Source organism: Bos taurus, chromosome 13 (assembly GCF_002263795.3).
Source record: "Bos taurus isolate L1 Dominette 01449 registration number 42190680 breed Hereford chromosome 13, ARS-UCD2.0, whole genome shotgun sequence".
Classification (NCBI taxonomy): Eukaryota; Metazoa; Chordata; class Mammalia; order Artiodactyla; family Bovidae; genus Bos; species Bos taurus.
Window position 1 is genome coordinate 66,932,256 of NC_037340.1, and position 24,660 is coordinate 66,956,915.

Here is a 24,660-nt window from a genome sequence, read left to right on the forward strand (position 1 = left end):
TAACAACAGCAAATTTGCTACACTATAGCCTATTTAAATATTAGACCAGATGCTAGCATTGACTGAGTTTTTAGCCATATATTTGCATTGTTTGACCCCCTTGTGTAAGTTAGTTCATGAACTCTGTATGGTTGGTTCGTTTTAGCTGTTTGTTTATTTATGTATTCATTTACAGTCAAAGAAAGTGAGTCTCAAGGAGACAAATTAAGTAACTTACTTGGTGTTTGAACTGAATCTGGGCCTGGCTAACTTCAAAGCCCATACACATTTCACTGAGTTGCACTGCTCTCATTCTGCCTAATGCAGCTTTATTTTATTACACATGGGTGTGCTTAAGGCCTGTGTAAATAGAAAGCATGTCTGATCTGTGTTATGTTAAGATGTCAAATTAGCCTGGGAGTTAAATGAAAACAGTGTTAGGCCATGTATCTTTGCATTTAAAAACTTGCAAGAGAACAGCCCAAATGACCAACTTTCAGGACACCCTGACTGCCATCTCCAGGGCACTCTGGGGGTCGTTGTGAACTAGCTAACCTGACTGCCGTCTCCAGGGTTCTCTGGGGGTCGTTGTGAACTAGCTAACCTGTCAATGTTGTATGTTTCCCTGATAATTAAAAGACCCCTTTTTGGTATATACAGAATATGCGTTCTTGGTTTGTTTTTTTGTTTGTTTTTGTTTTCTTCCCTCTTTGTTTATAATTAACGAGCTTGACACATTTAGTTTTGGTAGTGGCTGCCGAAATCAAAAACGTCATCTTTGTGACATTCATTTTGTAGAGCAAATCCAGGAAAGAATTGAAGTAGGTAGTGTCCTTTCATTTAATCAGGTTGCTGGAGCATTTGATACATGTTCCTTTACTCTAAACTGGAGGCCGTTCTGTACTAGAGACTATGAAACTAAGCAGTGTGAACCAGACTCCATTTTCTTAAGTTTCCAAAAACATACCCTTAAAAAAAAATTCTTTTCCACAGTTATGTAGAATTTCATTTGTGTTCTGCCTCACACTTAGAAATACTATGTGCATTCTCTTAGAATTTGTATCACTGATTCAGTATACACTGGGGTAGGGACAGTGGTTCTTTTTTAAATGTCAGGGATGATCAATTTTAGAATTCGCCTTCACCTTGTTGAACTCCAGCTAAGTTTCTCTAAACCCCACATCCCCACATATCTTCACGGATGGTATTATCTTTGTTTTCCTTGTACAGACTGAGGAGCTGATCAAAGCTTTGCAGGACCTAGAAAATGCTGCATCGGGGGATGCTACTGTCCGACAGAAAATTGCTTCTTTACCCCAGGAAGTGCAAGACGTTTCTCTTTTGGAAAAAATAACAGGTGAGAAGTTAGAGGTCGGGTGAAGGATGAGGGAAGGGGAACGTATCTCCAGTGCATCAGACCCCAGGACATGCCAACGTCTGCAGATACAGACCTTCTACCTGGGCCTAGGTTCTCTATTGTCTTGAGATTTGCAAACATAACTCACGGACTGAACAAAGGAGCTGCTGGGATAGTCTGAGCTTGAATAGTGACTCTAAGAATTATTGCAGAAATGCTAGCGTGCCACAGCCTGTGGTACTCAGTTCAAGTACGGTCTTTTGAAATCAGGGTACAAACTGCGTGTGCAGGAGGGCAAAGGAGGGGGAAGCATTAAACTCATGACCCTCTTAACAAAAAAAAACATGTATGACTCAGTGTCATGATTTTTATATTGTACCCTGCCACGCCCCCTTGAGGTTCTTCAGTGGTTTGTATTGTTAATCTTAATCACCTTGCCCTTGTGATGATCAGATCAGATGAGTCACTCAGTCATGTCCGACTCTTTGCGACCCCATGAATCGCAGCACACCAGGCCTCCCTGTCCATCACCAACTCCCGGAGTTCACCCAGACTCACGTCCATTGAGTCAGTGATGCCATCCAGCCATCTCATCCTCTGTCGTCCCCTTCTCCTCCTGCCCCCAATCCCTCCCAGCATCAGAGTCTTTTCCAGTGAGTCAACTCTTCACATGAGGTGGCCAAAGTACTGGAGCTTCAGCTTTAGCATCATTCCTTCCAAAGAAATCCCAGGGCCGATCTCCTTCAGAATGGACTGGTTGGATCTCCTTACAGTCCAAGGGACTCTCAAGAGTCTTCTCCAACGCCACAGTTCAAAAGCATCAATTCTTCGGCTCTCAGCTTTCTTCACAGTCCAACTCTCACATCCATACATGACCACAGGAAAAACCATAGCCTTGACTAGACGGACCTTTGTTGGCAAAGTAATGTCTCTGCTTTTGAATATGCTATCTAGGTTGGTCCTAACTTTCCTTCCAAGGAGTACTTTTGATGATAACCCCCAGTTAAACAGGGAGGGGCAGTTGACATTCTTCCCCCTCTATGCTTGGTCAGTCGAGAGGAAGGAGTGAGCGTGAACTCTCCGCCTCCTTCATTTAGGAAGCAAGCTATGAGGAGAAGTGAAGGAAGACAGTGCTGCCCAGACAGAGGGGGCGGAAAGCCCCTCAGGCAGGAGTGGGTTACTGGAGAGCACAGCCAGGCCTCTTGGCTCACTCTCTACTCCCCCAACCCCAGCAATCAAACCCACTGGATCGAACAACCTGTTGAGCGCACAGGCTATTGATCTTTCCCCCTTTTCCCAGCCTTTAGCCCCCTCCTGGCCTCATGTTCTCTGTTACTCGGCTTCGGGTCTTTATAATCACCCTTCGCACACACCCTCAGTGCCTTTTGCTCTTTTTTCCCTTCACCCTATAATCTCCTGGAAAAACTCAACTTTTTGAATCACAGTCTGCAAAACTGAAAACAAGTTAACATAAAATCAGCAGCATGTGTAGTTGCATTTGTCTGTTTTCACTGACTTAAAGGACTTACATGGCTTTTAAAAAGTATTTATTTTGATTTTTAATTATGGTGAAATACACCTAACAAAACTTGCCATCTTAACCATTCTGAAGTGTGCCGTTCAGAGGTGCGCCATTCAGAAGTGCTGAGTACATTCACGTGCAGTTTCCAGAACTCGTTCCATCTTGCAGAACTGAAGCTCTCTATCATTAGAGTAACAATTCACTGTCCCCACCCACGCCCCAGCTCCTGGCGGCCGCCACTCACAATTGTATGTGGCTGGCAAAACAAATGATTAACATTGGCTAACTTCTCTTCCTATTTCTGTGGATGAACATGCTGTTTTCTAAAGCAGCCCGTTAGCCTAGTAAGCCTATTTCTTCTTACCCACCCAAGGGCACTGCTCTGACAATTCTCCCCTTTTCTCCTGAATCTCCAGTCCATCCCCACCCCGCTACTGGGCCATTCTCCATAGCATAAAATACATATTTTTTTCCCATGTGGGAAAAATTTTTTTTTCTTGGCCTAGTACCTTCCTCCAGCTATTGTCTCCTTTCTCTGTTGTGTAGCTAAACATTCTAAATAGATGGCGTATACTCATCTGTCCCTATTCTCTACCACCGCCCCCCCCCCCACCCCCGGCCACCCACCCTTTGGTTTTACTTCACTGACTGCTCTTATCAGTGTTGGCTCATGACTTCCATGTTGCTAAATTCAGTGGTGAACTTTTTGTGCCCATTCTTTTGTGTGTGTGTGTGTCTGGGGCGGGGGGGTGCAGAGTTTTATTAAAGTATAAAAACAGAGGAAGTTTCTGACATAGGCATCAGAAGGGGGACAGAGAGTGCCCCCTTACTAGTCTTAGCAAGGCCTTATACATTTTTGCCCATTCTTAATTTGGCCCAGTTGATCATTTCTTCTTCCTAAAAATACTTTCTCACTTGGTGTGGTAGGCAAAATAATGGTCCTCCCCAAATGTCCATGTTCTGATCCTTAGAGCCTGCAAATATATTGTCTCACATAGAAAAAGGGACTTTGTGGATGTGGTTGAGTGAAGGATCTTGTGGTGGGGAGGTTATTCTCCTGGGTTAGTCAAGTGGTCTGGGTCCTTAGAAGAGCAAGGAGAGCAGGAGTAAGAGACATGACTGGGGAAGCAGCAGTTGGAGAGATGCATTTTGAAGATAGAAGGAAAGGGCCATGATACTACGATAAATGTCAGGATGCTACGTCTGTGTTGTTTCTGATGCTGTGTTTCTGGCAGCAGGGGGAGGCTGGGATGCCACATGTTCTAGCTTTCCTCTCTAGTCTCGTGTCTTTCAGGCTCCTTTGTTGATACTTCCTTCTTCTCCTCTTAATTTTGAGTAATTAGCTCTCTTCCCTAGTTAGTTTCACTGACAGTTCCTTTCATCCTGTTTGATGACTTTAAATAACAATTTTTGTGCTGATGATCATTTACATCTCTAGGGTTGACCTCTTTCCTGAACTTGAGACCCATACATCCAGCCTCCTGCTCTGAGTGTTACTGAGTTGGATATCCTGAAAGACATTTCAGACTTCACCTGTCCCAAACCAGACTCCTCCTCTTCCCCCCAAATTTGTCTCATGGTCTTCCCTATCTTAATAGATGGACCCTCTCATCATTCCTGTTGATCTGAACTACAGCTTGAACCTGACACCTGTTACCACCTCCGCTGCTACCACCTGGTGGGAGTGTCCACCATCTTCACTTGAATTATCCCAGTAGCTTCCTGTCTGCTCTCCCTGCTGCCTCTTGTCCTCCAGCCATCAGTCTGTCTTCAACATAGTAACCAGAGTGATCCACTAAAATAGAAGTTGGATCATGCCCCACTCTGCTCAGAACACTCTAGTCATGTGGGTTCCTTGCCGAGCACTCTCCAAGGGCCCTTGTACTTGACTGTTTCTTCTGCCTGGAATGATCTTCCCCAGATGGTCACATGACTTGTTCTCGCGCCACCTCCTTCCAAATGCTTTGCCTTTTTGTTCTCTAGGGTTCTTATCTTCAGCTGGTAAATAAGTAAAATATAGTGTATTATTTATTTCTTTTCCTCCCTTTGAATGTAAACTTGAAGGCAGAAAGTTTTGGTCTTTTTGTTACCTTTTGGCTGAGAGCCTAAAACAGCGTTGGACACACAATAGGAGTCCACATATATGTCAGGCTGCTTGGAAAGGTTGGGGTATAAAAGTCTGATTGGAGTGAGTTTAGTGACCTGGTAGGAAAGAGGGTGGGGACCAGGAGGAGAGACAGCTCTGTCGAGTAGTTCTGCTGTAAGGGGAGCAGGCACGTGCACGGTAGCTGGGGAGGGACATGTGGTCAGAAGGCAGAGCAGCGTGTGTGCATGCTAGTGGGAATGCTTCCAGAGGGAGAGACGGCTGGGGACACGCAGGTGACAGTCCCAGACACTTGAGTCTTGGAGGCAGCAGATGGGGTGCCCGTGCTAAGTGACAGAGTGGCTGAGAGAGGCACACAGCGCTTGTCTGTGGACTTGGGAGGGCAGAGCATTTGAGGGTAGCCACGGGTAAGTTCCCCAAAGTGAGCATCTCACTGCTACATTTCAACTGCATTTTTTTCTTTGGCTCATAAAACTATCACAGGTTCTTTTTCTGGGTTGTAATTATTTGTGTGAATGAATTATTTCCCTTGTACAACTTCATGGAGTGTGAGAATTGATTTTTTTTTTTTTTAATCTCAAAAAGTAGTGTTTTACCTGTCATTTTCTGCCACAGGCCCTGAAACATTTTAATGAAATTAACCATTACAAAAATAATTCAGCAGTGATGAAGGTAACCAACCTAACGACCCAGCAGCTTGTTCCTAGACCGTGCCACCAGTCTCGAAGAATAAGTTTCACTGTCCTCTTTACCCTCGGTGACTGAAATCGTCTCTCTCCTTTGTTTTCTCTTGGCTCACTCCTCCTCCACCAAGAACATCCTGTTGTTTCCCTGTCCCCGAGGAGCCTAGAAGTACCTGATCTTTGGCATCAGGCCTAATTTGGAATCCCTCAACAGTTCACCTTCCAGTATTCATATTGAGGCAGCGTCTAATAGTCAGACACTGTTTGCCAGAGAAACTCGGTGGGGAATTCTTAAATCTGGGTTACCTATGATTGTGCTGAACTCTCTCACCTTGACCACCTGCATTCAGAGGAAGCAACAAATCTGTATCACTGACACTCACTTTCAGTTTATCCCATGGAGCTACTGGCGTCTCTAGTGCTTTGTTTCAAAGCATTAAAGCCTTTTTAGCTATGACAAACCTAGACAGCATATTAAAAAGCAGAGACATCACTTTGCCAAGTCTGTATAGTCAAAGCCATGGTTTTTCTAGTTGTCATGTACTAATGTTGGGCCATAAAGAAGGCTAAGTGCCAAAGAATTGGTGCTTTTGAATTGTGGTATTGGAGAAGACTCTTGAGAGTCCCTTTTACAGCAAGGAGATCAAACCAGTCAACCCCAAATATTCATTGGAAGGACTGATGCTGAAGCTTCAGTACTATCGGCCACCTGATGTGAAGAGCTGACTTATTGAAAAAGACCCTGATGCTGGGAAAGATTGAAGGCAGGAGGAGAAGGGGGCGACAGAGAATGAGATGGTTGGATGGCGTCACCGACTCAATGGACATGAGTTTGAGCAAAATCAGGGAGATAGTGAAGGACAGGGAGTCCTAGCGTGCTGCGGTCCATGGGGTTGCAAAGAGTTGGTTGGACACGACTTAGCAGCTGAACAACAGCAACAACAACGTGCATACTTCAGTGTTAATCTCGCCATCCCCACGTGTAATTAATTACGTCAGGTTTTCTTTAATACAAATCATCCTTTGTCTTTTTTCACTTCCTGAGGTTGAGTGTGGTTCACCACTTTTTCCCAAGGATACCCTTTCTTATGCTTTGATTCTTCTGCAGTTTCTTCCCCAAACAATGAGTTGCAACCCATTAATTGGGCCTGAAGTCAGTCTGGTAGATAATAACCAACCTTTTCTTTTTTTTAAATGAGGTGGCAGATAGAATGCTCTGCACACACTGAAGGAAGTATTGTCTAATGAAACTTTGGTTTCTTTTTTAATATATATTTATATAAAGTGTATTTCTTAGCATGGGTCACATTCAAAAGCATTTAAAAACTTCTGTCTTACCAGACTGTATATTTTGCTGAACAAGAGATTTAATGCTTACACAGATTAAGAAATATAATCTTAAAGGTCCATTTTATTTATTTATTTTTAATCGAGCTTTTTTTGTTTTGTCTACTGAATTTGTTATAATGTTGCTTCTGTTTTATGTTTTGGTTTTTTGGCTATGAGGCATGTGGAATCTTGGCTCTCCAACCAGGGATCGAACCCACACCTCCTACATTGAAAGGTGAAGCCTTAACCACTGGACCACCAGGGAAGTCCCTATAGGTCCATTTTAGAGCTATGGTTTTGAGTCCACAGCTCCTCAGCGAAGCCCACGATACTGAATCTGTTGTGTAGCTTTTATTGTCTTAGTTTTCACACTCAAGAAATGGGTGCTTACTTTTGTATTTCAGATGGATATGCAAAGAGTAGTTAATGACATAATATGAAGAAAGCAGTTTTGAAATTTTCAGAGACGGGGAAATATTATTTCATATATGACTGTAAATCTGTTTATTTGTAGAGCTTTTATAGGAATAGGCATTTTGAAGTCCTTTGTCGGATTCACCTCTTTGTACAATTGCCTCACTTCAGGTAGTTCAGAAAGTCCCATCTTGTTGACAGGAGTAAGTGCCTCTGATTTTTTTGCCAGCCAGTCCATTGTCTACAGGTTCCAGCCTATTCTTGGACTTGGGTGTTAGGGGAGAAACTGCTAACCTCCCCCAGAAGTCTTTGCAATTATGCCTGTGTCATTATTTATTGTCTCTCTCTTTTTGGTCTCACTTGTATTTAGACAAAGAGGCAGCTGAACGTCTTTCAAAAACAGTAGATGAAGCATGTCTGTTACTAGCCGAATATAACGGGCGCCTGGCGGCGGAGCTGGAAGACCGACGCCAGCTGGCTCGGATGTTGGTGGAGTACACCCAGAACCAGAAAGACGTTTTGTCAGAAAAGGAGAAAAAACTGGAAGTGAGTACACAGCAAGGCAGACCCAAACTCCCCAAGTTTACCTTCCTGGAGCCCACGTTAGGAGGGTTTTATTATGCCTTAATTAGCACATTTTTTTCTTTAAAACATTCATGAGATGAGAACATCCATCAGATACTGTAATGATTTAAACCAAGTTGAAAATTGAAGTCATGTTTTTTATATGTCCAGGAAAGAACAAAGTGGAATGCAGAAAGCAAGCAATGAAGTCTTAAATCACAGCATTTAGGGTCTCATTGCTTTAGTTTGAGCTCATATTTCAAGAAAAACAATTGTAGATTGAGGTTTGAGAAGAATAGGCATTCAGCACAGCCAAGGAATGATTGCATTTGGGAAATGGTTAAAACTTTCTTTTGGATTATATTGAGATTTATTTCCAACTTATATCCTTTCTAAGGCCAGTAAGTAGTGTGCCTCCAAGCTCTGTCTGCAGTCTCTTCTAAAATTCCACATAAACCTAATAATGTTTGTGGAGCCCAGTTCTCAAACTGTTGAGAAGGAGCTTATTTTTACCCTGAGTTGACGTTGTCTGAATGCCCTTGGAGAGCGGCTCCAGAACTAGTTTCTCTCCATGCATTTGTCTGGCTTAATTAAATACCTGGTGGTTTATCTCAGTCCTTTGATACCTGAACCAGCAGTGTGGATATCTGGGAACTTTTGCTTGCATCCTGCAGCTAAGCTTCCTTTTAAGGAATGTCTGCCCTTCTTTTTTTCAAAGATATATAGAGAAGAATTGCAACCAGTGGCTTGGGAAGGGAAGACAGTTTTGAGTTGAAAAATCAGTCACTTCTTATAGGAAACAAGAGTAGGTCAGGGAGGGAGGGGATTGTCCCCATCTGCCAACCCTGCACTCAAGAGACACTTTCTCTGGCCCAGAGGGACGGAAAAGTGAGCTAGCCCTGAGGCTGCCATGATTATGTCTGCCTTTCAACACAGTCATTTGACTTGTGCAGGGAAATGAAAGATGTGTTTCTTCCCATGTCGTTACTGCAGTGGTTACGGGAGCTGTGATGGGTAGTGGTAGGGGGGACTTCATATTCCTAGCCAGCTTGAAAGTGGAAGATGGGAAAGAGATATAAAAATAGTATGGCTTAGATTTAGAAATCAACACTGATCAGAAATCCTAAAGGGAGTTTCATAGGCAGTACCAGACGGTCATTTATCTGAAATGCTCATCTTTCACTGAGGAAGCATTTTCAGCCCTGTGCCCCGGGACTAATAAGAGAGTGTAATTAATGATTCTGGTTGTAAGTCACCATACCATCTGTTGAACTGCCCCTTGGCGACACATTAAGGGCTTTCTCTGATCTGTCAGACATTGATTATCATGAGCAGCTGCTGTTGGGTGGAACGTGGCAGGCTACCATAGAGGACAGAGTCTTTGAGAAGGAGATTGAGTTGGTAGAGTGAATTAACCCTTTGTTCGTCTCCTTTTCTCATGGTTGCACTTTCCTCCCTATATTTCTTCTGGGGAAATCTTCCTGGTTTCTGTAGAACCAATGGTTTGCTAAATGCCACAGGAGGTTATTAAGGCAGAAATGGATCAGAAATTTGGATCCGTTGCTTTCCAGCCCCAATTTTTTTACTCACTTGGGCATTGGAATTCTTTAAGAATCAGAACAGGTATGTCCCATCACCCGAAAGTATAGATTCTGAACTCCCAGTTCTTATCCCAAACTATGTCTGTCAGACACATGAGTGAAAATTATTCATTGTAAAAATGGAGCTAAATTTGCTACATTTTAAAAAAGCAAACTGTTAGATATAAGATGTTGAGAGATGATTTCATTCTTTATCCATGTTTGCTAAAAATATGAACAGTCTGCTCCCTAGAATCTTGAGATTTTTTTCTCATATCCCATAATAGACTGATCTTAATTCCATTATATCTTTATGGTGATGATAAAACTTAATAAGTATGTGCCACTTGAAAGACACATTATTACTATGATTTCTTCTAAATCTTCCAAAAGTGTCTTATTGATAGGGACAGTACATAAAGTATATGTATTTTTTTAACATTCTTTTTTTTTTTTTTAACATTACCAGTCCTTGTTTTAAAACTGCCACGTCAGAAGAGTAATGAAATCTACTTTTATTTTTTAATCTTTTCATTGCCATCAGTGTATGAACATAGAATTCTTAGAACTCTGGAAATGTAGTTACTTGCTTGAGAGTCTCTTTTCTTCCCAGAGTTCTAATTTGATAACACATAACATTTTTTTCTACAGGTTTATGTCTTCCTTATATAATGAGTATACCTCTTTATTATTTCACTTGAGAATTTTATCTTAGATTCTCAGTGTCTCCTGAACTTTGGGATAGGAAGTATAATGATTCAGAGCCTAGGATGATTCAGACCCTGAGACGTAGAAGACAAGAGTTATGGCTCCCAGAGAAATTGTGTTTCTGCCCTCAAGGAAATAATGTTTTTGCATAAACAGGATGGTTGAACGTAAAACCAAACCAAGGGATTGTACGTAATATAGATCAAGGAGGCAGCTGGCAATTACGATTGTGGTTGCAGTTATGATTGTGGTTTAAGGTTAAGTCTAAACTTCCTGGCAGGCAATACAGACTTTTCATAAGAGGAAGTAGCAACTGAAGAAGGGAAATACATTTGTAAATGGAGAACAACCACACTGGTGCAGACAGATGAGTAAAGGAAGACAAAGACAGAAGGTACGGGAAGCGGGCTCCCAGAGCCCTCCCGTGGGAATTAGGCGTCATACTCTTTCAACAACAACAAAACTCTTAGCAGCTGCTCATTCAGCCATGAAGTTAGCAGAACCCACGCCAGGCAGGAGATAAGTGGAGATGAGCAGGATATGTGCTCTCCCTCAGTGAGCTTCCACTCTAGTAGAAGCAAGAATGAAGTTAAAGTAGAATGTGAGAAATGTTCTCAATAAGGGGAATACCTTAACTCACTATGTCTAAGCTAAAATCAACTGAGGAAAGTTGATAATGTTATTTGTTTAATATACTGTATCGATCAGACATTTATTTAAAATAGAAGTGAATTATAAAATGCACAGACAGTTTTTGAACAATGCTGTGCTTTCAGTGGGCTTCTCTGGTGGCTCAGTGGTAAAGAATCCACTTGCCAATGCAGGAGACATGGGTTCGATCCCTGGGTGGGAAAGATCCCCTGGAGAAGGAAATGACCACCTACTCCAGTATTCTTGCCTGGGAAATCCCTTGGACGGAGGAGCCTGGCAGGCTGCCGTTCATGGGATTGCAAAGAGTCAGATGCAACCTAGCAACTCAACAAAAATGCCTTCAGCAGGTCTTCCAGAGTTCACTAGAATAGGTGTTCTTTGGCAGCTCTTCCAGTATCAGAAACGTAATTTTTTTCAGTAAATATTTGTTCTGGGAGTGAAATTCATCACCTGATACAACCTTACTCAATGAAGAGGGTTTTTTAGGTTGCATTTAAAAACTAATTCTTAGTTGTAAAGACTATATTAGTAAAGAAAGGTGAGTATTTGATGGAAACTGTGGGTTTCCTCCTTTGTATTTTTTTTTCCTTTAAATAGAATCATGATTCATTTTTTCTTTGTTTACCTTTTTTTTCCTTTCTTTTTTCCCCATGCTCTTGCTTTTGGATGTTATAATAGACATTGGCCTTAAACTCCAGGCAAGTTAGAAGGAAAGCTGCTTAATATTTGTCATGCTTTTGTCGTGAACATGAGAAAACATAGAAATGGGAAAGAGGACATGCAGCAGGAAGCACAAATAGCAGCCTGAAAGGGAGGATCAGGAATGTGGAGGAGGTAGAAGAAAGTGAATTCAATAAAGGAAAAGGAGCCAGAAAAGCCTCTAAAACTTCAGTTCTTAGAGCAAAGGGAGAATTTGTTTCTGGGGGACAGAGGTGACCATTAACCCCAAGTGATTGCTAGAAGCTCACAAGCTGTAGAGTAGGGTGGACAGAGTTCCAGTCTTGTCACTTTGGAGAAAGCCTGATATGGTATATTCCATCTGGGCATATGCAAAGGGGAAAGAGAGAGAGGGAGGGAAATCTTACTTGTACATGCATTGAAGAAAAAAATCAGAATGGGGAAGGTGCTCATAATTTTGACACATCGGTCCTTTTTTTAAAACATCATGATGTTTGTTGACTTAGCACTGCTAAGTGCTCTAAACTGAAAGGAGACAGGTCTGTGTGTGATGTCCCTGCCATTGGTACACACACAGACTGAATGCCGCACAGGGACGAGCTCTGGAGAACTGTGTTCCTGTCTGCAGATGTTTTAAAAATACGAGGTGAAACATGAAAATAATAACCCTTTTAAAGTATATGCATTTCAGCGACACATAGTACATTCATAGTATTGAGAAACCACCACCTGTATCAAATTCTAAAATAGCTCGCTTTCTGTCAGAGCAAAAGAAAACCCTGTGCCCCATTAACCAGTCCCTCCCTGTGGGCCCCTCCTCCCAGCCCCTCATAACCACCAATCAGCTTTCTGTGCCCATGGATTTGCCAGCGCTGGATATTTCATATAATTGGGTCTGGCTTCTTTCACTTAGCATGTTTTGGGATTTATCCAGGTTGTAGCATGTATTAGTACTTCATTTCTTCTTATGGCTGAATCGTCCATTTTATAGATATGCACAAATGTCTACCCGTCCCTTTGCTGATGCACGGTTGGGCTGTTTCCACCTTTTGGCCATTATGAACAGTGTTGCCATAAACAGTTGTGAACAAGTTTTTGTGTGGGCATATGTTTTATTTCTCTTGGGTATATGTATACCTGGGAATAGAATTACTGAATCGTAAGGTGAAGTCTATGTTTAACTTTTTGAGGAGACGCCAGAACTGGTTTCCATAGCAGCTGTGCCATTTCCCATTCCCACTAGCAGTGTATGAGGCTGCTTTTCTCACATCCTTGTCAACACTTGGCGTTGTCTGTCCTTTTTAAGTTCTAGCCATCCTGGCGGACGTGAAGTCGTATCGCGTGGTTTTGATTTGCATTTCCCTGGTGACTAACGAGGATGAGCATCTTAGTGTGTGCTTGTTAGCCATTTGTGTATCTTTTTTAAGAGCGTGTTTGTTCAAGTCCTGTGCCCAAATTTGAACTGAGTTGTTTGTTCTTGAATTGTAAGAGTTCTTGGTATGTTGTGGATATCAGACTTCTACCAGTTAAATGCTTTGCAAATATTTTGTTCCATTCTGTAAGCTGTTTTTTCACTTTCTTCAGTATGCTGTTTGAAGCAGTAAGTTTTGATAAGATCTAAATCGTTTTTTCTTGTGTTGCTTACGTTTCGGTGTCACATTTAAGAATCCATTGCAAAATCCAGGTCATAGGAAGAGTTATTCTGTGTTTTCTTCTAGGAGTTTTTTAGTTCTAGCTTTTACATTGAGGTTGTTGAGCTCATTTTTGCTTGTGATGTGAGGTGGGCCAGGGGAGTGTGAGCGCACCTCCTTTATTTGCATATAGATGCCTCGTTGCCCTGGCACTGTTTGTTGTTCCCCACTGAATACTTAGTACTTTTGTTAAAAATCGATTGGCCATAGATGTATGGGTATATTTCTTGACTCTGTTCTGTTCCACTGATCTGTGTGTCCGTCCTATGCCAGTATCACACACAACTACTTTGATCTCTGTAGCTTCATAGTAAGTTTTAAGATCAGAAAATGTGAATCCTCAAACTTCGTTCTGTCTTAGTGTCATTTGGCTGTTCAGGGCCTCTTTCAGTTCTGTGGGAATTTGAGGATCAGCTTTTCCATTCCAATAAAGTTTGTTGGAATTTTCATAGGCGTTGTGTTGAATCTGGAGATTGCTTTGGGCACTATTGCCATCTTAAGTCTTAAGCCTTCCAGTCCCTGAACGTGAAATGTCTTCCCATTTAGTTAGATAATTCTTTAATTTCTGCTGCAGAATTTTCAGACATGCTAGAGCATCGTTTCCCAGCGCATTTGGTTTTACGGAGGCCTTGTTTAGGTGCCCTCAGTGTCCAGAGCCGCAGTAGACGGCAGTGTGCGCCTCTCCTTCCAGTGGGCAGTGTTCACCCACCTCTGGAAGGCCTGCGTGTGTATGCATGTGTGTTTAACAAAGTCACCAGGGCACAGGCAAGACTGCCAGCTTTATTCTGCAGAGGAGAGGCCTGGATGTCTAGGTAAGGTCTTCAACAGGATTATGGAGCTGGATAGGACCTCAGGAGGTGTATAGTCCAGCTTCTGAATCATATAGTCTTCTCTTCAGACCCAGAGTTAGCGCAGACCAGAAATACAATTTAAAGCAGACATCTTGTCATTTTATCAAGTTTGTTTTGGTTTATTTATTGTGGTTTTAAAATTTTATTTATTTATTTCATGAGGTCAGGTCACAGCAGAAAGACGCTCTACACAGAAGAGTAGCCAGAGTTGATCATTTCAGCAGTCCCAAGAATCTTATTTTAGAGACATGATGTCTTATATAGGGGCATTAAAATGGTTGCAGGAAAGCATTCTGGAATGGCCCCTGAGAAAACCTTTCTGAGTTTGAGAGAGCGTACTTTGCCACCAAGCTCCTAAGTACCCTCCTGCCATAACTCTGCATTCTCTTGCTCTGAGAAGAAGGGAGAAATTGGTCACTGAACTTGGGCCTGTTGCTGTGTCTCCCAAACTTGGTAGGTCGCCCTCCACTGTAATGAATACTCAAGAGTACATGTGACGTTTCCTTTGAGACTCTGGTGGCTCAGATGGTAAAGAATCCACCTGCAGTGCAGGAGACGTGGGTTCGATCCCTGGGTCAGGAAGATCCCCTGGAGAAGGGAATGGCTACCCACTCCAGTATAATTGCCTGAAGAATTTCATGAACAGAGGAGCCTCGCAGGCTGTATAGTCGATGGGGTCACAAAGAGTTGGACACAACTGAGTGACTAACACTTTTCACACTTTCACTTTCACTTAAGACAGCACAGCACAGCTGGGAAGGGGGAAATGGCCCAGAATCCAGCACTGACTTGTGACTTCTTATATCTGTTTGTAATTTGGTTCCAACAAACTTGAGAGATTCTTGGGCTATAGCTCAGGGGGCACTAACGGCATCTGTTATTTCTGGCGGCATCCCCCACCCCCCTGCAGGGTGCAGATGGTGAAAGATGTTCATTCCAGTAATGGGATGGGCAGTAGGTAGAGATAGAGAGCTCCATTTTTGGTCAGCTTTGGACAAATCCTCCCCTTTCTCCATGGTGAGGGAAGCCAGTATCTCATTGTCCATTACAGTCAGGGCAGATGGGAGCAGGCGATATAATCCCTCTTTTAGATGAGAAGACAGAGCTCAGCGTTCCTTTGAGCAGTTCAGGGTCACAGAAGGAAGTCAGTGAGGAGAGAACCCCAGTCTGCAGAATCCTGACCCCAGTGATCATCTACCATGTTCCCTGGGAACTGAGAGGCCCTGCCTGTGGGTCCTCTGTACTGCTCCCTTCCTTAGCGTGTTCTCCCCTCCCTAGACTAGCAGCGCTGTCAGCACCATGGGCGGAAGCAGGCCAGTCTGCTCACACTGGTCACTTGATCAGCGGTGGGCTGGTGGGATGGGGTTGTACTTGTGTCCTTCCCCACACAGCAGGCCTTGGCTCGCTCACTGCTTTTTCACCCCTGCTTTGATGTGCATCCCCTTTTTTTTCTTCTTTTTTTTTTTTTAAAGTTTCCCTCCAGTAGGTGGGGACTTTTTGAGTTGCGTGGTTCTGTAAGTGATTTGGAGTTTGGAAGGTGTGTTTAATCCTTGGATTCCTTCCATTCTTTTTAGGTACTGCTGACCCTTTTAGCTCAGGCCAGATTTGTAGCTGGAGCTCTTATCTATCCGTGTGTGCGCTTACGGGTGTGTGTGTGTGTGTGTCTTTCTATATTAATCTCTCATTACTCTAGGGGAGAAAAGGCCTCATATAATGTACTTCACTTACTTGGTGACCTAAGGGCATGGTTCCCTGACACTTGAGACTTTACTTTGAAAACCGTGACGTGAATTCAAAGCTCTCCCAGCTGTAAATCCATACCTTTAGCCACAGCATTGTTTTCCTATTTATCAACTTTTGATGGTTCCTCCTCCTTCCCAGAACAGCTCCACTGAGTTTTAGCAAGTGTGTGTAGCACTAATTCTTCAGATTTATTATGAAGTGCATATATACATTGAATAAAAACAGTGTTCAAGCCCTGCATCACTGCTTTGTCTGCCAAAATATTCATTCATTCTTTTTTTTTTTTAAACTAACTTAACTCACTTACTTGGCTAGCTGCCTAACTGCACCAGGTCTTAGTTGCAGCATGTGGGATCTAGTTCCCTGACCAGGGATTGAAGCAGGCCCTCTGCATTGGGAGCTTGGAGTCTTAGCCACCCCACCATCAGAGAAGTCCCCAAACATTCATTCTTACTCAACTAATATTCAGTTCTTTTTCTTTTTTGAATTAACAAAAGAAGCACTCACAGGAAACTTAGAAAAAATGAATATAAAGAAAAAAAAATCATAATCTCACTATTCAGAGATATCTACTTTTAATTTTGATATATTTCTTTTATTTTTTCCTCCTGTTTTAAAATTAAAATGATCATATATGCCTTTAAAAACTTTACGTGGTTATTTTCCCTTATTAGCAAAAAACTTTGTAAACATTTTAAATGGTTTCTTGAATATGGTTTGATATTCAATTACTTTTATTGAAGTTTTTTTTTTTTTAAACTTTGGGCTAACTTTTAGTATCTGGATTTTTTAATTCCTAGAAATTTAAAAAAATGGATTCTGTATGTGTGCAGGTGTCTGCTTGTCTTTAAGTATACTCCAGGTCATATGTATTTCAAGGTCTTTGCCTTCAGTAGGCATTTCTGACTTATGGGTTCTTGATCTTTTTCAAAGCATCTTAAGTAGACTAGAACTTCACTGAGCTTTATAGACAGACAGATAGGTAGAAGATACATACATATGTGTGTAATGTGGATATATACCCACAAGTTAAGGATTAGTCTTTGTTTTATGAAGGAGTGAACATTGAAGCAGACAAATTAGACAAATGGGGCTCTCTTCTGGGTTTTAAATTAACTGTTTACATTTGAAACAGCTGTGTGAAGATGGCAACTACTTATTATAACATTGACTTGAGTGAGCATAGCTTTGAGAGCAGAGTTCAGATTACAGAAATTTGAGCTCTTGTGTGTTACGTTGAGCAAAGCTCTATTTTGGTTTTTATGAATGTTCCTACTCCTGTTCAGGTGGGCCTTCTGCTCCTACCGTAAGTTGTGGTTTTTGAAGAAAGTGAAACTAGATTATGGCATGCTCTGCTTTTGCAAGTTGTATCTCTGACTTTGTTTTCCCTTATAAAATGAAGGGCTTAAAGTAAGGTCAGAATGAGTCTTTTTCCATGTTTAGAGCAAAAATTTGCTTGCTTATAATAAGGAGTCAACATGAAACCTTTACAAAGTCCCTGAGCTCCCAAAGGTATGGCATGCTTCACGTGAAGAAGTGATGGTACCAGTCAACTTTCTCTATGACTCTGCAAGCCTCCTTATTTGTTCTCCTCCTTATTCAGATTCTTTCAACATCTTTAGGAAAAAGTTTGGACATCTCTCTTACTCCAGTCATGAGGTTCTTTGAGAATTTTAAGCAGAGTAACTTTGTGAACTTCAACTCAGCAAAAATTTGCTGGTGGCTTTCTAAGCATTCTTGAGGTTTTGATAATGATTAAAATAGACTCATCCCACTTTTCCTTCATGGCGTCTGGTAGGCTCTGTTTGGTGCTTTTATTTTGCCCACCACTGTTTCTGCTCTGTGGGACATAAGACTCACAAGGAGTTATTCCCAGAAATATACCATTTAACCCCAGTCAAGATTTAGTGATGAGGATCCGCAGTGCCCGTTCCAGGCTCTTTGTGCCTTTCTCTACTGAGGCCAGTCAGTGGTTTTGGCAGCCTCCTATCTTTGGCATGGTTTTTCATTTATAAAATAATAATTTTACCTTCACCCGTAACAAAGAGGTTCCAGCGCTTGTCCAACCTCAGTAGTTAGTGTTTGCCTTTCCTTAGCGCACAGGACCTTTAGGACCAAGTTATTTTCCTTTCTGTGTAAAAAGTCTCCAGTAGGCTGGCTGAAGGGCTCCTTCTCAGCAGATGTATCATGCCTTGCCTCTCTAATATGGTTTTTACGTCACGCTCACACGAGCACACCCCGCATCACTACTACTCTCCCTTTTTTACCACATCATTGCATCGTGGCTCCCCATTTTGCCTCTGCTTAACCCCACTGCAGCTTGGCAGGTACATCTCCATTACTGTCTTTAAAATCCCCCACAGTAGCCTAGGGCTTCCCATATGGCTCGGCAGTAAATAATCAGTCTTCCAGTGCAGGAACCTCAGGAGACTCAGGTTTGACCACTGAGTCCGGTAGATCCCCTGGAGGAGGAAATGACAACCTACTCAAGTATCCTCGTCTGGAGAAGCCCATGGACAAAGAAGCCTGGAGGGCTACAGTCCATGCAGTCAGTCGTAAAGAGCTGGACATGACTGAGCACCCACACACACCAGTAGTCTAATCTCAGAAGCCTAAAGATATTTCTCAGTCTCTGGCTCTCTTTTTCTTTTCTCTTTTTGGCCCTCTCTATAGCATTTAATCGGAGAAGGCAATGGCAACCCACTCCAGTACTCTTGCCTGGAAAATCCCATGAAAGGAGGAGCCTGGTAGGCTGCAGTCCATGGGGTCGCTAAGAGTCGGACATGACTGAGCGACTTCACTTTCACTTTTCACTTTCATGCATTGGAGAAGGAAGTGGCAACCCACTCCAGTGTTTTTGCCTTGAGAATCCCAGGGACAGGGGAGCCTGGTAGGCTTCCGTCTATGGAGTCACACAGTCGGACACAACTGAGGTGACTTAGCAGCAGCAGTAGCATAGCATTTAATGGGAGCTTCCCTGGTGGCTCAGTTGGTAAAGAATGTGCCTACAATGCAGAAGACCCAGGTTCAATTCCTAGGTCAGAAAGATCTCCTGGAGAAAGAATGGAATGGCAGCCCACTCCAGTATTCTTGCCTGGAGAATGCCATGGACAGAGAAGCCTGGCAGGCTGTAGTCCATGTGGTCACAAAGAGTTGGACACAACTTAGTGACTAACAGTCATCTATACAAAACCCAGGAATCCTAGCCACCAGACCAGCAAGGGCTAGAGGCTAGAAACTATAGCATTTAATACTGTTTATTACTTTTCATGTGTTTTCCTTCTCTTGGTTTCTGGATCCCACCTTCTGCTGGTTCTAGGCCTTTTGTCCTTTAATATGCTTTTCTCTATTCTTGCCCAATAAATGGATATTCCTTTAGCTTTTTTCTCATTCTCATTCTCTGAAGTGGCTTCAGCTACCACCTCTGTGCTGATGGCTTCAATTTAGGTCTATACCTAGATCCTTCCTTGTACTTAAGACCCATGTATCTAATTTCCACAAACACCTTATGCTTAATATGATCACATTCACCATCTTCTCCCTTCCAGCTGCCATTCATCAGAGCCAGACACTGGGCCTCATCCAGTGTTTCTCTTTGTGTTTTTCCCACCTCCCACGTGAGTCACTTCATTCACCTCATGTCCCAGTCGCTTCTTCAGCTCCACTTCTGCAGCTCTGCAAGACAGCCTCCCATCACCACTCTTCCACATTGGAGTAGTTGCTAAGCCCTTGTGATTTTTATCTCCTCAGTTTTTCTTGAATTTGTCCTCCTTCTCTTCATCTCTGTCTCCACTTACCGGTGTAGTCCAAACTGACACCATCTCTCACCTGAGTGTGTGAATGCTCAGTCACTCAGTCGTGTCCAACTCTTTGTGTCCAACTCTTTCTTATTTATTTATTTGACTGAGCTGGGTCTTAGCTACGGCATGTAGGATCTAGATCCCCGACCAGGAATTGAACCTAGGTCCCCTCCATTGGGAGCACCAAGTGGAGTCTTAGCCACTGGGCCACCAGGAAAATCCCTGAATCTGGAGTTTCTGACTCCAGGTTTTTTCTGTTCTACTATGGAGACCTCCCTCCCATGGGAGGGTGACGTACCCTCAGTCTTTTGGGAGAGTTAGGAAATGCATTTTACTTCCTTTTTTTTTTTTTTTTTTTTGGCTAACGGAAGGAAGTGAAAACTTTTTATTGCTTGTAGAGAGAGCTGTATCAAATGCAGAGCAGTAACCTACAGGCCACCTTGCTCCAGGCAGACCTTTCAGCACTTTAAATTATAACAAACATTGCTTAAAGTTATTTAGTGTGAAAAATGCCCTTTTCCTTTCTACCCTTTGCTTCTCACTGCTGCCCTGCAGGAATATTTGACTCCACCAGTATTGGGCTCGACAAGAGAAACAGCTGAAAGGTCTGCCTGCACCTTTCATGTTTGCACAACATCAATAACTTGGTTTTTTATTAAAATGGTTGTTAAGGAAATCAGTTTGTGGGGGCTTTATTTGCATAAAGCTGATGTTTTTTGAAGGTTAACTTTTTAAAAAATGAATTAATTATAAATATACTTCCTGTGCATTAGTGGTTTGGTTTTACCTGGTTTTGTATGAGGGACCCATTGTATAACTGGTATAAGCATTTTTGAGGGACCCAGGTGCATTTTAAAATTAGTCTCTTTTTAAAGCACTTTCACAGGCATCTGTTCAATTTTAAGTTTTAGCTTTATGATTACATTAAGATTTGAAAATTTGCCCAGTCCCAGAATGGAGTTTGGCCTTCCCAGGTGGCACTTGTGGTAAAGAACCCATCTGCCAATACAGAAGACAAGACATGTGGGTTCAGTCCCTGGGTTGGGAAGATCCCTTAGAGGAGAGCATGGCAACCCACTCCAGTATTCTTGCCTGGAGAATCCCATGGACAGAGGAGCCTGGTGGATTCCAGTCCCAAGGGTCACAAAGAGTCAGACACAACTGAAATGACTTCGCACACATGCACGCAAAATGGATTTTATTTTTGTTAGTTTCATTTTTATTAGTTTAATTCTGTGTGTTGGGCTTCCCTGGTGGCTCAGATGGTAAAGAATCTGCCTGCAATGCAGGAAACCCAGGTTTGATCCCTGGGTTGGGAAGATTCCCTGGAAGAGGGAATGGCAACCCACTCCAGTATTCTTGCCTGGAGAATGGAGCGGACAGAGGGAGCCTGGCAGGCTGTAGTTGCAAAAGAGTTGGACATGATACATAGTAACTTTTCATTCTTCTTCCCTTGCTTTTGCAAATCCCTCTCAGAAGGGGGTTTTTGTTGTGATAGTAGAAGCTCCCTTAAACCTTTTGTGTAGAGGGTCTTCTGGGGAGAAAGAAATACTCCAAAAACACTTTGTGGTATGATTTCCAGCTTAAGAAGCCAGTTCCCATTTGATTCCGCCAGTCAGTTCATTCCCTCAGTTGTGTCTGACTGTTTGTGACCCCATGGACTGCAGCACGCCAGGCTTCCCTGTCCATCACAAACTCCTGTAGCTTGCTCCAGCTCATGTCCATCGAGTCGGTGATGCCATCCAACCATCTCATCCTCTGTCATCCCCTTCTTCTCCTACCTTCAATCTTTCCCAGCATCAGGGTTTTTTCCAATGAGTCAGTTCTTCACATCAGGTGGCCAAAATATTGGAGCTTCAGCTTCAGCATCAGTCCTTCCAATGAATATTCAGAACTGAATTCTTTTAGGATTGACTGGTTTGATCTCCTTGCTGTCCAAGGGACTCTAAAGAATCTTCTCCAACACCACACTCCAAAAGCATCAATTCTTCAGTGCTCAGCTTTATGGTCCACCTCTCACATCCATACATAACTATGAAAAACCATAGCTTTGACTAGACAGACCTTTGTTGGTAAAGTAATGTATTGCTCTGCGAATACTTTGAATTATAGTCATTTTGTCGCTTTCCCTCCTGGGAAACACTATGGGTACTTTTGAAGAGGGGGAATTTCCCCCTCTGCTCCTCTTGAGTTCTTGTGATTGTACTACTAAAACGAAAAACAAAAAGGACAGAAGGCAGATTAAGAGGAAAAAAAGAAATGTTTTGTCTTTTTTTTTCATATACACAGAGGTCTTCTAAAAATGAGACCTAAGAAGTAACCAAAGCAGGCAGCTTTTATATGTTTTACATAGTAAATTTGTGAGGAATGACAGCACAAAGAAACTTAGGCTTTGGGTGCTCAATTAGAAAAGAATCTAAACAGAATTTGAGTGTGGGGTAGTGAATCAGAGAAGTAACAGAGTTTGTTTATACAGGCTTCTCAGCTCTGAATTCCTGTCTCTGACAATAAGGGTGTCTGTCTTTCCACCTCCAGATGCAGAAAGCGAACCTTTCACTTGAGAGATTTATTTCCTGCTTTTCAGGGAGACAGAAGAGGATCAGAATTTTTCTTGTTTTTTAATTTCTTATATCAGTGCTTTTCATGCAACTTCAAATAATTAATATGCCATGGTATAGCCATTTTGAGGTAGCCCACTCGGAGCCCCAGCAGTAGTAGCCCCTTTATTATTGGTTTTGGTAACAGAGCTGAAAGCCACTGAAGACTAGAATCAGAGCCACAGCTTTCTCTTTCCCTTGTATCTTCCCCAGCATCTTAACTCAGCAGCTCCAGCCCTGCTGTGACACCTCAGAAGGGATCATTCTGAAATGTCGCAGCTGCCACTAAGTCACATGGAGCAATGGAGCTGGCTGGGAGAGAGGTGCGAGTTAGCGATGGGTTTTTAATGTTCCCATGTAGATCCTTGAAGAAAAATTAAAAGCAGCATTCTTATTTTCAGCCCAAAGATTTAGATATTGTATTTTCCCATAAAAAATGAAGGATGAGTTAATTAGTTGTAGTTTAAGTTGAAGCTGTGATTTCTAAGTGTAGATTTCTAAGTCTATAGCATCAGCAACTATAGAGTTAAGCCTCCTGGAAAGACAAGAGGGCTGAGGGGGCATGTTAAGTAACCTTGGGGCAAGACTCAGCTTTCCCTTTCTGCCTGGCTCTCTTGGCGTTCCTGTGATGAAGCCGTTCTTTGACTTTAATTCAGTGTGGCAGGTCACGTTTCAAACAGGGCCCTTCATAAACTTCTTCATGCATAATAACCCTTTATAATTCTTAATTGGAAGTAGCTGGGCAGTGGGTGATTTTTATATACCATGTGTCCTATAGCACAACAGGGCAAGATAAAGGAAAACAGACATCTTGTTACTGGAAATCTTATCAAATCAAGCCCCTGCCTTTGGTGTTATTTCTAACACAATTTTTGTTGTGTAAATACTTCTTAGCAAGGAGAAAAAAGTAGGTTTGACAGTTTACATTTTGATCTGTATTTCTTACATGAGTTGCTAGAGGAAATGCTTACAATTTTTGTTTGTTTTGAAAGTGAAATTCCCCTCGAAAGGTCGTTGCGACATTGGCCCCTGTCATTTCTAACCGTCTTATCCCCCAGCTCATCTGCAGCATGTCAGCTCTGGCTTACCCCTCTAACCAAAAAAGGCAAAGAATGTGTCAGCCTTGCTTCCCTTGGCCAGTTGTCTCCATGTGCTGTGCTGGGCTGTGTTCCCACAGTGTCAGCTGGATCCATAGGAAGCAGGGGGATGTTGGACATATTTTCTACTTCTGGTTCAAAGAATCTTTGAGGCAAAATTCCAGAGTTTTGCCAGGAACATAAATCCTAGGCTCAGTCTTAGAGCCACACCTCTGTCCTTTACCTTCTCTGTTTTCAGCATTTCTTGGCGATCACAGAAACCCAGGCAGTTCATCATGTGTGCCTGCTTCCCCCTGCACTACCTCCCCTCCAGGATCCTGCACCAGGGCAGCAGTAGCCGCAAGTCTGGTAGAACGCCTGCCTGTTTCATGGCTCCCCATGGTGGGGGTCGGTGGGGGCGTGTTTTGCTGCAGTGAGTGCCTGTAGCGAACGGCGGATTCAGCTCAGCGCTTCGCCTCTGCCACCACCCCAGTGTAAATTATGCATGAGCAGGGAAGGCAAAGCAACAGCGCTTCCTGGGTTTGTCTTGTCTTCTTGCTTGCCTGGTAGTGGAGGAAAAGGCAAGTGTCTGAAGATACAGGTGTGAAAAAGAGCCGTGTGAAGTGTGGGTGAGGTGAATCAGCTGGTGGGGAGAGAAGACTGAGAAACAGGAGCAGGGCAGGGGTGGCATCTGCTGGTGTAAATGGTGCAGGGCTCCATCTCTCGAGTTCCTGGACCAGGAAGGGTAGTGGGAGCCTTAGATTAAAGGCTGAGTCCTCTGTTATACACAGGTCTAAGGTATTTTAAGCAAACAGCATGTGACCACCTTGTCGCATCATTTGTCTGTGTGCTGAAGAGATTGTGGGATGCAGCACACTTCAGTGAGTCAAAAGAATTTGAATGGGTCTCATCACCTGGAAGTTGGTTTCATGGTGTCTTGAAAAGAATTCCTGATTTCTGCTGAGAACAGGAGTTCCTGAGGGCTCAGTGTGGAACCTTACCGAGCTTGTGGGTCTTAGTTGTCAGAAAACACAGTGTACCTTGAGGAAAAAGATGCTTGGATTCTCCTGAGGTCTGTCTCCTTTGCCTGTTTAGAACCTAAGAGAATAACAGGAAGGCAGCTATCAAGGGTGTGCCCTGCCCCTACTGAGGGAAGACGTAGAGACAGGTAAATGCTGGATTTGTGTCTGAGGAAGTAGTTTTATTTGGATTCATGCTTAATTTTCTGTTGGTCAGTGGCAGCATTAAGGGCTTCCCAGGTGGCTCAGTATTAAAGGATCTGCCTGCCAATGCAGGTTCAGTCCCTCAGTTGGGAAGATCCCCTGGAGGAGGA

At 42.9% G+C, this 24,660-nt stretch overlaps 1 protein-coding gene across 2 annotated transcripts in view; it reads left to right on the forward strand.

Annotated features, from left to right (window-relative positions):
- The window catches only part of RPRD1B (regulation of nuclear pre-mRNA domain containing 1B), a 77,248-nt gene that overhangs the window by 22,609 nt on the left and 29,979 nt on the right, over positions 1–24,660 (forward strand). For both annotated transcript variants that reach the window (NM_001101134.1, XM_059892647.1), the window contains 2 exon segments: positions 1,210–1,336; positions 7,759–7,934. In NM_001101134.1, coding sequence (NP_001094604.1) covers positions 1,210–1,336; positions 7,759–7,934 — 303 coding nt within the window.